Below are 14238 nucleotides of genomic sequence, written 5' to 3'. Positions count from 1 at the left end.
TATTTGGGAGGGACATCATCCGAGTTCACAAAGTGCGCAGTCAGCGCAATGGCCGCCACAGCGAACCCTATGCCCAACAACTGGACCTGGGTTGGGTAATAGTCGGTGACGTCTGCCTCGGTGGGGCTCACCGGCCGACTGTCAACATATTCAAGATCGATGTCCTTGAGAAAGGACGACCCAGCTACTTCAAGCCTTGTGAGAACAGGATCATCTACAAAGAAAAGGTCATAGGGGAACAGGTAATATCCCCTGACACACCGACTTCCACTCAGCCAAGCTTAGGTGAGCTGGTCTTCAGCCATTCAAAAGAGGATGATAAGCTGGCACCCTCCATCGAAGATGAAATCTTCTTCCACATCATGAACAAGGAGTTCAAGAAAGATAATTCCAACAGCTGGGTGGCTCCCCTGCCATTTCATAGTCCAAGACCACATTTACCAAATAATTGAGAGCAAGCCCTCAGCCAACTGATGTCACTTCGCCGTACCCTGAATAGGAAACCGGAAATGAAACGACATTTCATAGACTTTATGGAGGATATTTTCAAAAATGGACATGCTGAGCCAGCTCCTACACCAGAGCCTGACAAAGAGCACTGGTATTTACCTTCCTTCGGTGTTTGTCACCCCCAGAAACCAGGAAAAATAATCTTTGATTCAAGCACTCAGTTCAAAGGCATCTCCGATTCTTGTGGTTTCATAACCACCAACTTGATGACAAAGTGCTGGAGTACCGCATCAGGGTTCATGTGTTTGGTAACTGTCCCTCGCCAGCTGTGGCCATTTATGGCCTGAAGAGGACTGCTATGGAGGATGAAGAGGACTATGGATCTGAAGTGAAGAGCCTTGTGCACAGACATTTCTATGTTAATGATGGCCTGAAATCTTTCCTCAGCGCAGAAGATGCCGTCAAAGTGCTGAAAGGTGCACAAGACATGCTAGCGCAATCCAACCTCAAACTACACAAGATTGTGTCTAACAGTATTGTGGTCATGAGGGCATTTCCAGCTGAAGATCTAGCTAGCAACCTGCAAGACCTGGACGTGGGTCAGGACTCCCCTCCCATGCAGCGTAGCCTGGGTCTTGGTTGGGATCGATACTCTGACTTTCCGTGTGGACGGCACAGAAAAACTCTTTACACTTCGAAGTGTGTTATTGACTATCAACAGCTTATTTGACCCGTTGGGGTTTGCTGCTCCCTTCAGTGTTCAGGGCCGCCTCATTTTGAGAGAACTCACCACTGATACTGGAGACTGGGATACACCACTCCCCCGAGAAAAGCTTGAACAGTGGCAGAGGTGGTGCACGTCTCTTCAAGACCTGAGAGAGTTGAAGATCCCAAGAGCCTACACAACTGTCCCGCTCTCCACAGCTCAGAGGAAAGAGATCTGTATCTTTTTTGATGCATCTACCAAAGCTATTGCTGCTGTCTGAAAGTCACAGATGCTGCAGGACATAGCAAAGTTGGATTCCTGTTTGGGAAAACAAAGTTGGCACCCAAGCCTGACATCACCATCCCAAGGCTTGAGCTCTGTGCAGCCGTTCTTGCAGTGGAACTGGCAGAGGTTATGTCTGCAGAGTTGGACATTGAGGTAGACGACATCAAGCTTTTCTCAGACAGCAAAGTAGTACTTGGGTATAAATTTAATGACTCTAGACGGTTCTACGTCTATGTTCATAACAGGGTATAAAGGATCAGACGTTCAACCAACAAAAGCCAATGGAACTATGTTCCTTCTGATGTCAACCCAGCTGACCACGCAACTAGAGCCATTCTAGCTAACCAGCTTGCAGCTTCCTCCTGGCTGCCTGGACCAGCCTTTCTTGTAGACAAGCAACAGTGTCACTTAAAACAGGAAGCTTTCAGCCTAGTTGAACCCGCAACAGATGTGGAACTACGTCCAGAGGTAGTGATGTGTGCCACAAATTTGTCATTTCAGCTGGGCAGTAAACGCTTTGAGCGATTTTCAAGTTGGAGGTCACTCACAAGAGCTATTGCCAGGCTCTGCCACATTGCTTACTCCTTTACAAGGGCAGCAAAAGAAGGTCCTTGCCACGGTTGGCACAACTGCAAGCTGCTCTTCAGTCCAGACCAGCTACATCACGCAAGGGTCAGAATTTTGCTTGCTGTCCAGAAGAAATACACTACTTACAAAAGGGAGATCAGGTCCCTAAACAGTATCCTCTGAGTTTCTAGATTGAACACAAAAATCTTTGACAATCTAAAGTTTTATATTTATATTTTTACTAAACTCATGAAAGTTCAGTTTACCCACACTGATTTTCATATTTTTGTGAAAGTAAAGTAGACTTATTCCAACAGAGGAATATCAATAAAAGATGATAAAAGATAATAACTGTACAAAGTAAATGCCGGTACATTTAAGTAAACCTGTTGTATTACTGTTTGAAATGTTATGTCGTGACTTTGTTATGATGTTTAAACTATTTGTCTGTGAATCAGCTGTTTTGCAGTCACTTTACTCTCATGTTATAAACAGTAAAAGTTTTAGGCAGTTATTTGACTCCTAACTGGATATTTGTCTGTGAAAAGTTCCCAATAAGCCCACTGTGACCCTGCAGCCATCCTGGACTCAGATATACAGCGGTGAGACAGTCACTGTCAGATGCGAGATTCAGGGAGGTGAAGGAGCTCAGTGGACGTATGAATGGAGAGCAGCCAAGTTAAACACAACTCCAACATCCAATGAATACAGAATCATCAGAGCTACTGAGTCTGACAGTGGAGGATACAGCTGTCGGGGCAGAAGGGACTATTTCTTCACAGAGTGGAGTGATTACATCACACTGAGTGGATCATGTAAGATCTTTCATCCAGATTATTTTGACACAAATTTGATCCATAAAAATATAAATACAAAAACCCCAACACATTCTCATCACTGATCAATAAACTCAGTTATGCTTCAAATTAATTACAACAATTGAGCTATGTAGTAGGGCTGCCACAAACGATTATTTTGATAGTCGACTAGTCACCGATTATTTTTGCGATTAGTCGACTAATCAGATCATGCATCCATTGGACGTAAAATGTACACCTGAAAATATGTTAAACGTTTATTTTGTGACCCAGAAAGAATAATAATTGTAATATTAAAACTAACTAGCTGCCGCCATTGTTGACAACTGCGCTGGGCCGCGCTATGAATTCTGGAACACAGTTTCTTCTTCTTCGGGGTTTAACGGCAGCTGGCATCCTTGTACATGCAGTGCTGCCATCTTCTGTTTCAGTCCGTTATTACACTCTTAAATCCTACTACTTATTCCTGCGTCTTTTGGGATCTTACAAAGCTTCAAACGACGCGTCGACTATTAAATCAGTCGTCGACGATTTTGATAGTCGACGTAATCGTGACTAGTCGACTAATCGTGGCAGCCCTACTATGTAGTCACAAAATTTATAACTTATTAAATTGTTGCTCAAATGAGATTCACCATAGAGGTTTTACAACATGTTATTAATTACTTTTTTTCACCCAGGTCTTTAAATTGGTCTGATTCATTTACATTTATGTTCTATAATAAAAATGTGTTTTTATTAGTACAAGTTCATAATAAATATTTGTGAGTCAACATTTTTGTGACATTCAATTCAGAGTTAAGAGACGAAACATTGAGAGAAAATCTTTGTTGAACAGATAAACCCCGTCCTGTCCTCACTGTGTCTCCATCATGGCTGAGTCCTGGAGCCTCAGTAACTCTGAACTGTGAGGTTGAACATCCGTCTGCAGGATGGAGCTTCTACTGGTATAAAGCTGTTCCTGATCTATCAGAGAAATCCTCCAGTTATGAGCTGCTACCTGATGGCAGTGGGACTGCACAGGACTCCTACATCATTCATGGACAGACACACACAGCAGGATATGTGTGCAGAGCTGGAAGAGGAGACCCAGAGTATCACACTGATCACAGTCAACCAGAGTTTGTCTGGTCTGCAGGTCAGTTTGCAGTCGTTAATCTTTAATAAGGTCACATATGTTGGATGTCTTATTACAGATCACATGACAGATGATGAAGACATTTATTGGCTGAATGATGTAAACACAAGCAAACATCCTCTTCCACAAGTTTAGTGTGTTCAGATAGAGTGAAGATTTGTGTAGAGCATACTGTACACCTCTGTGTACAGCACACTGTGGACAAACTGTACAAAAAAAAGGTTTACAGAAACTTCAAGTAGCTCCTAATGATGCCATTTTATTATTACTGAGAAACAAGTGACTTCATTTAATTTTAAATTATTGTATGTTTAAATGTATTTGTAGTTATTGTTGCTTTAACAAGTATAAGATTTTGTGTAAACACCGACTGACTGACCAAACACTCATACTGAAATATTTGCACTTATCTTCAAAAGTCAAACGTATATTTTCACTGTGATATTTTGAATGCTAACATCTGTGAGCTTTGTCTCTTCACTGCATGTTGTTTCCAGATGTTCATTCAGCAGCGTCTCTCACAGTGAGTCCTGACAGAGTGCAACACTTCACCTCTGACTCTGTCTCACTGACCTGTGAGGGAAACTTCACTGAGTGGAGAGTGAGGAAGTTCTCTGAGGACGGCCGACTCTCTGACTGTAGGAGAATGACTGGATCCACATGTAACATCAACACATCAAAGTCAGATACTGCAGTGTACTGGTGTGAGTCTGGATCAGGAGAGTTCAGCAGTGCAGTCAACATCACTGTACAGAGTATGTTATTATACATTTACTTCTTGAATCTGAATGATTTAGACATCACATGAACATTTGTCCCAGCTTTGCTGTATGTGAAGTAATTATGTGGAAAAACAAATATGACACATACAGTCGATTTTAAATGTATTCTTTTATTCACGATGAAAAGAATTTGTACAATCTGTTATCATTATTAAAAGTCAGATTTTTCTAAAAGTGTGCACCAGCTGATGTGACTGAAACAATTGTGTGTGATTGTGTCACAGATGATGGTAATGGTCCTATCCTGGTGAGTCCTGTTCATCCTGTGACTGAGGGAGCTTCTGTTAGTCTGAGCTGCAGTTTGAGAACACAAAAAATACTTTCCAATGTGTTTTTCTATCACAATGACAAACTTATTCAAAATGATACCCGAGGGGAGCTGAAGATCTCTGCAGTGTCAAAGTCTGATGAAGGTTTCTACAAGTGTCAGTACTCAGGAAGAGAGTCAGCACAGAGCTGGATGTCAGTTAAAGGTGAGCAGGATCAAAACATTTGATGCATTTTTGTAAATGAGTTTAATGACAGAGTCTCACAATCACTTTGCTCCATTTTATAAAAGTATCTATTTATATAGCTACAAGTTATCGATAATTAATTAATGTTTGTTGTTACAGTAACTGTGTCAGGAGCTGACAGCTCTTCATCTCCTGTGTGGTTGATTGTTGGACTGGTTTGTGGAGTCTCTCTCATTATTATTCTCCTGCTCTTGTTATATCGCTGCAGAACGACCAACAGTGAGACCTTTTCCTTTATGTACAAACTCTTTATCATTCAAAGACAAATGTATCATGAGGTACATGTAAAAAACAAAAGTCTTATTTTACATTTTTAATAAAGGTGCTGCTAACGAGCAGATGCTCAAGCAGGATGAAGATCAGCAGCAAGTGTACTCTTCTCTTCTTCATGGTTAGTTTTTCATGTAGTTTCAAATATTCTGATGCTATTTGCAACAAGACTGTACTTATTACATCTGCTGCAGCTTTTAATATAAATGTTATTTGCAAGAATAGTTGTGTTTAAATTAGTATCACAGACATGAGGTGACTGATTTTCTCTGACCTGCAGGTGATCGTTGTGTCTATGAGACACTCAGAAGATGTGAAAACCCTGAAAATGGTAAAGTTCACACTTTCATTAATATAAAGCTTGTGGAAGCTGGATGATTATACAATAACTCTGTTTAACATGAAAGTCAATCATATTATTATTTCAGGTCCAGCAGAAGGTGATTACACCAATGTCACATCTGTGATTCAGCTCAAAGTCATTAACAAGACAAGTGAGTGCACAAAATGTGAGATTTGAAATGCAAAATATACATTGGTAATTATTCTCACTGATAATAAATGCATTTGTGGACAAAACAGAGGAAGTTTGTTTTGAAATGCTTACATTTGATCACCTCAACAGGGCAACATGGTGACCCAGAGGAGAGCTCTGACTACAATAATGTCAATCCAAATTCAGCCACAGCTCTAAAATCTTAACAGCAGCTCTTTAGCTGTTTGTCTCTTTTTCTGTGTAACGTCTGTTAAAAACTTGAAGTGACTTTGAGTGAAAAGTCACAGAGTTGATTTTGAATTCAAAGCAATGATCCTGATAGCCCGAGTTTCTATTTACCTTCAGAAAGAATCACTCAGTGTGTTTCACTTGTTTCTCTCCCATTAGATAATAATTTTAATGGACTTTAATGTGCTGTAGATCTGTTTTTATCTTTTAAACAATTTCTTTGATTTTTATTATATTATAATTTTCTTTCTGTGAAGCATTTTGTAACTTTGTTGATAAAAGTGTGACATAAATAAAGTGTGTTGTTGTTGTGTGTCAGACTGAGAGTACATGTTACAGCTGTTCAGTGTTGTGCATGAATCCACTGAAAGAGAGCTTTCATTTAAAGGCACTCACTGTCTTTTAAAACAGCTTACAACCCTCCAAAATGAACTAAAGCGATCTACATAATGGGAAACAGCAACTGCTCTAGCCCGTACTTTCATGTAATAGTGATTTGTGCCTTGCGATTTTGTGCATAGTGAGTCAATGCAGCCTTGAGTCTGCCCTGTGGAGACACAGAGGTAAAAAAAGATGTGGAATGACAGATAATCTAGTGAATTGGACAGCTAAGAGTGAAAACTGCAGGGAAAAAATTACATATTAAAAATCAACAGAACACTTTTGATACATTATAAAAACATAGTATGTATAGGTAATAGTAAGAAGAACACACTCTAATAATCTAGAAAAGTCCATGTGATATGGTTCAGGTTAGTGATTAGTGCTCCAACAGAGGGCGCTGCTGTGGACACAACAGAATAGAATAGTCCTTTATTGTCATTGTACATGTACAACACAATTATGGGTGCTCCACGGCAACTGTGCAGGAGTGTAAATTCAGTCGTTGGTACTTCCTGGCTTGTGTAGCCACTAGGTAACAAAAGCTCAACACTGCGCCTAGCATTCTGGAGCAGAGGCGGAGCCAGACATGTTATACACCCGGGGCTTGGCCCTAAAGGGTAATACGCATGTGGGATTGGGGGGGGGGGTTGGAAATGACAAAAAAACATGCTGTGAAGTTGAAGATTTATTAGGCTGTGTTGTAAGCTTTTTTTTTTTTTTTTTTAAATAACTTAATATGAGAAAAAAAATATATCACATATGCAGCTTAAAATAGTTTTTTACTTAAACAGCAAGGCAGAACGAAATCAGGGCTGTTTCATGATACGGGGACTAAACCCCATTTCAACCACACCCAGAACTGATCCGGAATTAAAACAGTAGAACAACAGTTCAAAATCAGGACTACTTTAGGACTTAACCAACAAAGAACCAAAATCAAAACTAGATGACAGTAGCACTGAAAATCATCATAGATCTGCACTACACTGACAACACCTCTTTATTGTGGTAACATGAGATTGTGTCTTCGAGGCTTGAGTTTTGCGAACCTATCAATGACATTTTCAGGGTCAACATTATCCAAGTATTCCTTTTCAATAGATAATATGTCCAAATCATTCAGCCTCTCTTGTCCCATGGTTCTCCTTAGCCACGTGTGGAGACGACGCAAGGCACTAAAAGAGCGTTCACAGCTGCAGCTACTGACAGGAATGGTTAGTGCTTTTCTAAAGATGACCTTCAGAGTTGGGAACATGTCCTCGTCAAGCAAGTGGAAGGCAGTTGTGATGTCGCGAATGTCCTCTTTTTCCATTTTTCTTTTCATGAAGTTTTTTGCCACAAGTTCTTCAGGCTTTATTGTCACATGGTAGTGTGCCGCAATGGGTTTTAAGGCATCTTCGGAAAGGAATGTTGGGGAGGATGGATTGCATGCCTGAATGCCCTCCATTATTTTCTGTCCTGCCCCAGAAAATCTGTCTGCTAACTCCTGCAACATTCGGTCCAAACAAGGAAAGAATATCTTGCACCTAAACCCTGCTGAGCTTGTGAGATTTGGTGTTGCACCACAGCTGGACTCAAGCACAAATCCTTCGAGTCTTTTCTGTTTGTGTCGTGCCCCCTGAGGAATCTGGATGTTGTAGCTTCCACAAATGTCCATGGCCTTCTCAAATATTTCATCAGCAGCAGCCTCTGTGCGCAGTTTACTTAGTGTATCAACTACCGACATCTTGTACTCCACAGCTTTGCCCATGTCTAGCCTTTCTCCCTGCAGGTAGCAGTGCAGGCCTTCAGTGATGCCAAGCAGCTGTGAGAACATGATTAACATGTACACAGTCTTGGGCTTTGAAAGCTTGGACAAGATCCCTTTAGCAATAGGAGTGTTTGTGGCCTCGAGAGTTGCTAAAACTGCAGAAATGTTGTTGAGAAGGGCTTTGACGGAATTTACTTGGCAGGCCCATCTTGTGTTAGAGAGCTGAACAAGCTCAGATGCAAACAGTCCAAAGTCCTTTTGCAGTTCCTTAAACTTTGTGTGGTTTACCAGGGAGGTGTTGAAAAATGTGTACACATTTTCCAAAAGTCCAAAGAAGTCAGAAGCAGCTGGAATAGCCTTGCATGTATGGCAAAGGACAAGGTTGAGCTCATGTGCATAGCAGTGCACATATACTGCTTCAGGATGTCTGTCTAAAACGGGCCTGCACACCACCCACAGCACCACTCATTGCAGATGCCCCATCATAGGATTGAGCAACACAAAGTAAGTCACTGAGCGTGTGATACTGCAACAGCTCCTCAATAGTGTCTGTAATGCACTGTGCATCAAACCTTTCTAGTTTCTGTAGACCAAGAAAACACTCTTTGATATGGCCTTTACATGACACAAAACGTACACTGCAAGCTGTTCCGTGTGCCCATCTCTAGCCTCATCAGCCATAACAGAGTACATCTTAGCTTCCTTCATCTCTTTAACTATATTTCCAGTTATTTCATGTGAAATACTGGTTATCATCTTATTTTGTGAAAAATGAGACAGATAGGTAGTATGTGAGACAGGACTGTAATTTTTCAAAAATGGATCAAATTTTTTCAGCAGCTTCATGCACTCAAGGAAGTTCCCTTGATTATGACTGGTGGATTCGTGCTCATCATGGCCACGGAATGGTATTCCTTGTTTTCCAAGGAAACTTCTTGTCACGGCTGCCGGGGCGAGCCGTGTGGTGAAGGAGGAAAAGGACCCAAAATGCAGGCAGTTGACTGGTGATGAGAGTGATGTTTATTTACAGAAGTGGCAGTGACAGAACAGGCAGTGAGGAAATGACAAATGACTGGAAAACCTAAACTGGGAAAACTAAATGACAAATCTGAGATCATAAGAAACGGGGTGCGGGGCAGAGCGCCGCAGACAGAGGAACGGAACACCATGGAACGCAGGCGAACCGGCAACAGGCAGGAGAACACACAGGGCTTAAATACACACAGCCGTAATCAGGGGATGAGAGACAGGAGGGCAACACACCTGGGAGAAATCAGAGCTGACGGGACAGGGGAAACGTAAACTGAACACACTCACATGAGACGGAGTCCTTCAGAATAAAACAGGAACCTCAGACACAGAGAACCAGAGAAGACACTGAACTAAGGATGATCTGATATCGTCGTGTTGGTGTTGTTCCCAGATCATCATGAAAATGTTGTTCCAGGTTCAACATTGCAAGTGACCAATCACATTGTTGTGACGTTATTCTTTTGCACGCCAAGCCATTCGTGCCTTTATGAAATTCCCATGTTGCAAGGACAATATCAGTTCTGCTTACCGTTTATTAAAGGGTTAGGATTAGGGTCAGGATTAGGGTCAGGGTCCGCTGATCAGCGGACAGAGGCGGTTTCTCGCAGCTTAAGTAGAGTTTTTTGTTTTACGGCGGTTTTTCCCGAAGTCGCAAAAGTATGACGTCACAACATTCTGATTGGTCACTTGCAATGTTGATCCTGGAACAACATTTAGTATGATGATCTGGGAACAACACCAACACGACGATATCAGATTGTGCCTGAACTAAACAGACAGATTCACAAGCAGACAGTGTGACACCAAAGACAGACAGAGGGAACACAGAAGTGGGATCAGGGCAGGCACAGAACAGAAACCTAACAAATGGCAAATCATAACAGAATACATACTCAGAATAAACAAAAGCATAAAGAAACACAAAACACTGAGTCGGCAGACTCAGGACCATGACACTTGTTACAGCTAAGATCCTGTGGAGATACTGTCGTCTCTCTGAAATCTCTGTTGCGCTTGCTGATCTAAGTTGCTCAACAACGTCACCTTGGTTTTTTGTGGTTTTAAAGCTGTGCCAGCACATCATAGAAGACGAATGGCTGGAACTCTTTTCGTGCTCCCTAAAGGCATTTAAAGCCCTCTTCCAATTGCAGAACCCTGAATGACTGAGGCCATCTTTTTTTAAAGTATTCTGCTTCCCAAAAATGCGACATGAAAAACAGAAAGCCAAGTTCCTCACAACAGAATACTCCAGCCATGTAAACTGTTCAAACCAACTCTTATTGAATGCCCTCTGCTGGCCTCCAAACTGGCTCAGCGGATACTGTGGGAGGACATTTTGTCTTGGACCACTTTCTAGAGTTCCTAAATCATCTCCTGTTGCTCCTTCCAGTAAATCTCCTTCAGCTGTCCTTAGTGATCCACCTGCTGCTTCCTGCTGTGATGCTGTTGTGTTTTGGTTTTCTCTCTCTTTCCTGATTTCCCCTGACCTCTCTGAATGATCAGAAAGAGAATCATTACTAATTAATGATCTCTCTGTATTGGTCTTTGCGAGTTACAAGTTTGTGCCATAGTATTTTTAATTCTACCAAAGTACTCTATTTAGATTCAGAAAAGTTTATATAACTAATTAGCCTTGTTGTGCAAATAAGTCTGCATAACTTAATAAATATAGAATTTGAAAAATAACAAACCTAAAAAGATACACTAGGTACGAGATACATGTTATGATGTTTTGGCAAACAACCATTTGACTAACATGTGTGTCTCACCTGCTCTTGTTCCATCTCTGTTCTGTCCTCATTCTCCATCTCCCTCTCTGTTCCTCTTTCTCCCTCTTTGTGCTGACAATCAAGCCAAACACCAACATCATCAAATATACAGTTGAAACCAGATATTTACATACTCTTCAGATAAAAACACAAACACTTTTTTAATTGTAACGTCAAATCAGACTAAATGTTTATTTTTTTAGATTGATAAATATAAAAAACATATTTGTTAAATTTAAGAGTAAAGAGAGAAATTGTCTGTATTTCTTAATTGCAAATGGACCCAAATTGTATTCAAAACTGCTCAACACTTATGGAGCTCCACAATTCTTTTCCTGGTGTTTTGGTTGACATCTCTTGATTTTCCCATGTCAAAGAAACAGGCTCTGTGTTTTGCCTTATATGCATCCACAGGTGTGCCACCAATTTACTCACATGGACTCTACTAACCTATCAGAAGCTTCTTAAGCTCAGAATGGAATCGTCTGGAGTTTTATTATTAATTAACAATAAACTTAGTGTATATGTACTCCTAAATTTGATGAAAGTGATAAATAATAGACAGCTCTGTCTCTCTTTGTTCTGACATTTAACTAATTCAAAAGTTATTTCAATATTTATTTATCTAAAACAAAACAAGTTTCCTCTAAATTGATGTTGTACAGTAAAAAAATGTTCTTGTGTTTTCCATAAAGTGTATGTAAATATCTGGTTTAAACTGTGAATATACTGCTGTGTATTGAAATTCCTCTTGTTTTGCATAGAAATATACTGAACAACATACAAAGCATAATATATAAAATAACATTTACCTGAGTTTTTTCTTTGAAAGAACCCTCTAATGTCCATTCTTGTATATCAGTACATTACTGAAACCCATTTATTTAGCCGGGGAGGGTAACAACTGAAAATATGAAATACACACATGTAAGCTAAGACTCTCTTAAAAAACAGCAACACAGTTGTGAATTCCCACAGTGTGCATTATGTGCTTCAAATATTGTGTGTAGTTTTTGTTTTATACAGTTGTCAGCCAGGCATCTAACTATGAAAAAATTACACTCCAAAAGACCCCGGGCTTCTGAAAAAACAACCTGGGCTTAAGCCCAGTAAGCCACCCCCCCCCCCCCCGCTCCGCCACTGTTCTGGAGCACTTCTGTTGTGTTTTGTACGTGTTTTGGAGTTTGTACCTGCTTCGGGGTTTGTACGTGCTTCAGAGTTTGTACGTGTTTTGGAGTTCGTACGTGTTTAGGAGTTTGTATGTGCTTTGTCTCTAGGGGCCACCATAAATATACTTTTATTTATTCACTCCACATAAAATGTAATAAATAAATCATATAATACAAAAACCAAGTATTCACATTTCAACTTTTAACTATTTAAATTTTCAGCTTTTTCTTTTTAAAACAAATTTAAAGTGAAACAACACAAAACACTGCAAACCACAACACAATTAAATATAAATTAAAATATGAAAACAAAAACAAGGCGCACATTCTTTGTCATATAGGCCTGCATGAATAAACTTTCTGAATCCTTTATCATCTTCTTGATGCATTCTCAATCATCCAGGAAAGTAAATCTCCAAGAGTTGATTCTGTTCATCTGGACGTAGCGTTTTGTGGGAGAGACGTTTCGTCACTCATCCAAGTGACTTCTTCAGTCTCAGCTGACTGCAGGGTCCCCCAAATCCCCCAAATCGTTTATAAGATTTGGGGGACTCTGACTGAATTCAGACCTTTGCACTGGTGTTTTGTCTCCTGTCGCTTCCTGGAACCTATTGGCACCTGGCTGGTACCTGTTGTCGGCTTGGCTGAGGAGATCCAGCATCCCCGCCTTCTCTTACCTCGTCTTCGCTGCGGTGGAGCGAATCCGCAGAATCTCCAGCAACTGAAACAGGTTCCTTGGATGGCTGTCACCAGTCTGATGGACCTTACCAGGATTGCCCTTGTTAACGCTAGGTCACTAGCAAATAAAACGTTCATATTGAAGGATTTCTTCACCTCTCATAATCTGGATTTCCTCTGTGTGACAGAAACTTGGTTAAGTGACGGTGAGTTAAACTCTTTCTCAGAACTATTACCGCCAAATTGTTCGTATTTTAACTCACCAAGGACTACGGGCCGAGGTGGAGGAGTGGCCACAGTTTATAAAAATACTTTTCACTGTCGCCAACTGTCACCTGTCACTTTCTCCAGTTTTGAACTGAATATGTTTGAGCTTGGTAGCAGTCATCCTTTTCTTTGTGCAGCGATCTATCGTCCACCAAAATATAACAGGAACTTTGTTAATGACTTCTCTGAGTTCTTGGCTGAAATAATGCCAAAGTATGACAAGGTCTTAATCCTGGGTGATATGAATATTCATGTGTGTTGTCCTACTAAACCATTGGCAAAGGACTTTTTAAACCTACTTGACGCTTTTAATGTTTTGCAATCTGTCACTGGTCCCACTCATAAATATGGACACACTCTGGATCTGGTTTTGTCTTATGGTTTACCTGTTTATAATCTTCAAATTTATGATGTCGTCTTTTCTGATCATATGCCTGTATTGTTTGAAACTTCTCTTCCCTGTAATATCACTACTTGTGGCCCTCCTACTTTTTCTCGCATGTTTAAACCATCAAGTGCCGTCCAGTTTTCTACCGCCTTTAATAAGGCCTTTAATGTTGAATCAGAGCTCTCAACCTGTGCCGACACTGAGGAGCTGACTGCAAAATTTTTCTCTACTTGTCAAAACATTCTGGATACTGTTGCTCCTCTGAAGGTCAGGCGGCCTAAATTGAAGTCTGAGCCATGGCTGAACGACATCACTCGGGCTGCACGAAGAGAATGCAGAAAAGCAGAACGCAAATGGGAAAAAGACAAGCTACAAGTGTCTTATGATATCTTAAGAGATAGCTGGCATAAATATCAGAAAATTGTTAAGAACCAGAAATCCGCCTATTTTGCAGGTGTTATTAATGACAACTGCCATAAGCCCCGTGTCTTATTTAGTATTTTAAACTCTGTTCTTAACCCTCCCCAATCCAACTATACAGAAGCT

The 14238-nt window shown here is 40.7% G+C and overlaps 1 protein-coding gene across 1 annotated transcript in view; it reads left to right on the top strand.

The window, feature by feature from the left end:
• The window catches only part of LOC109201288 (low affinity immunoglobulin gamma Fc region receptor II-like), a 52397-nt gene that overhangs the window by 21904 nt on the left and 16255 nt on the right, over positions 1–14238 (top strand). Inside the window, exon 7 of the mRNA XM_025905515.1 lies at positions 5960–6025. Coding sequence (XP_025761300.1) covers positions 5960–6025 — 66 coding nt within the window. The remainder of the gene's footprint in view (positions 1–5959; positions 6026–14238) is intronic.

The sequence above is a fragment of the Oreochromis niloticus genome, linkage group LG3 (assembly GCF_001858045.2).
Source record: "Oreochromis niloticus isolate F11D_XX linkage group LG3, O_niloticus_UMD_NMBU, whole genome shotgun sequence".
NCBI lineage: Eukaryota > Metazoa > Chordata > Actinopteri > Cichliformes > Cichlidae > Oreochromis > Oreochromis niloticus.
The sequence above is the reverse complement of the archived record's forward strand: the minus strand, read 5'-3'. Positions and strand labels throughout refer to the sequence as shown.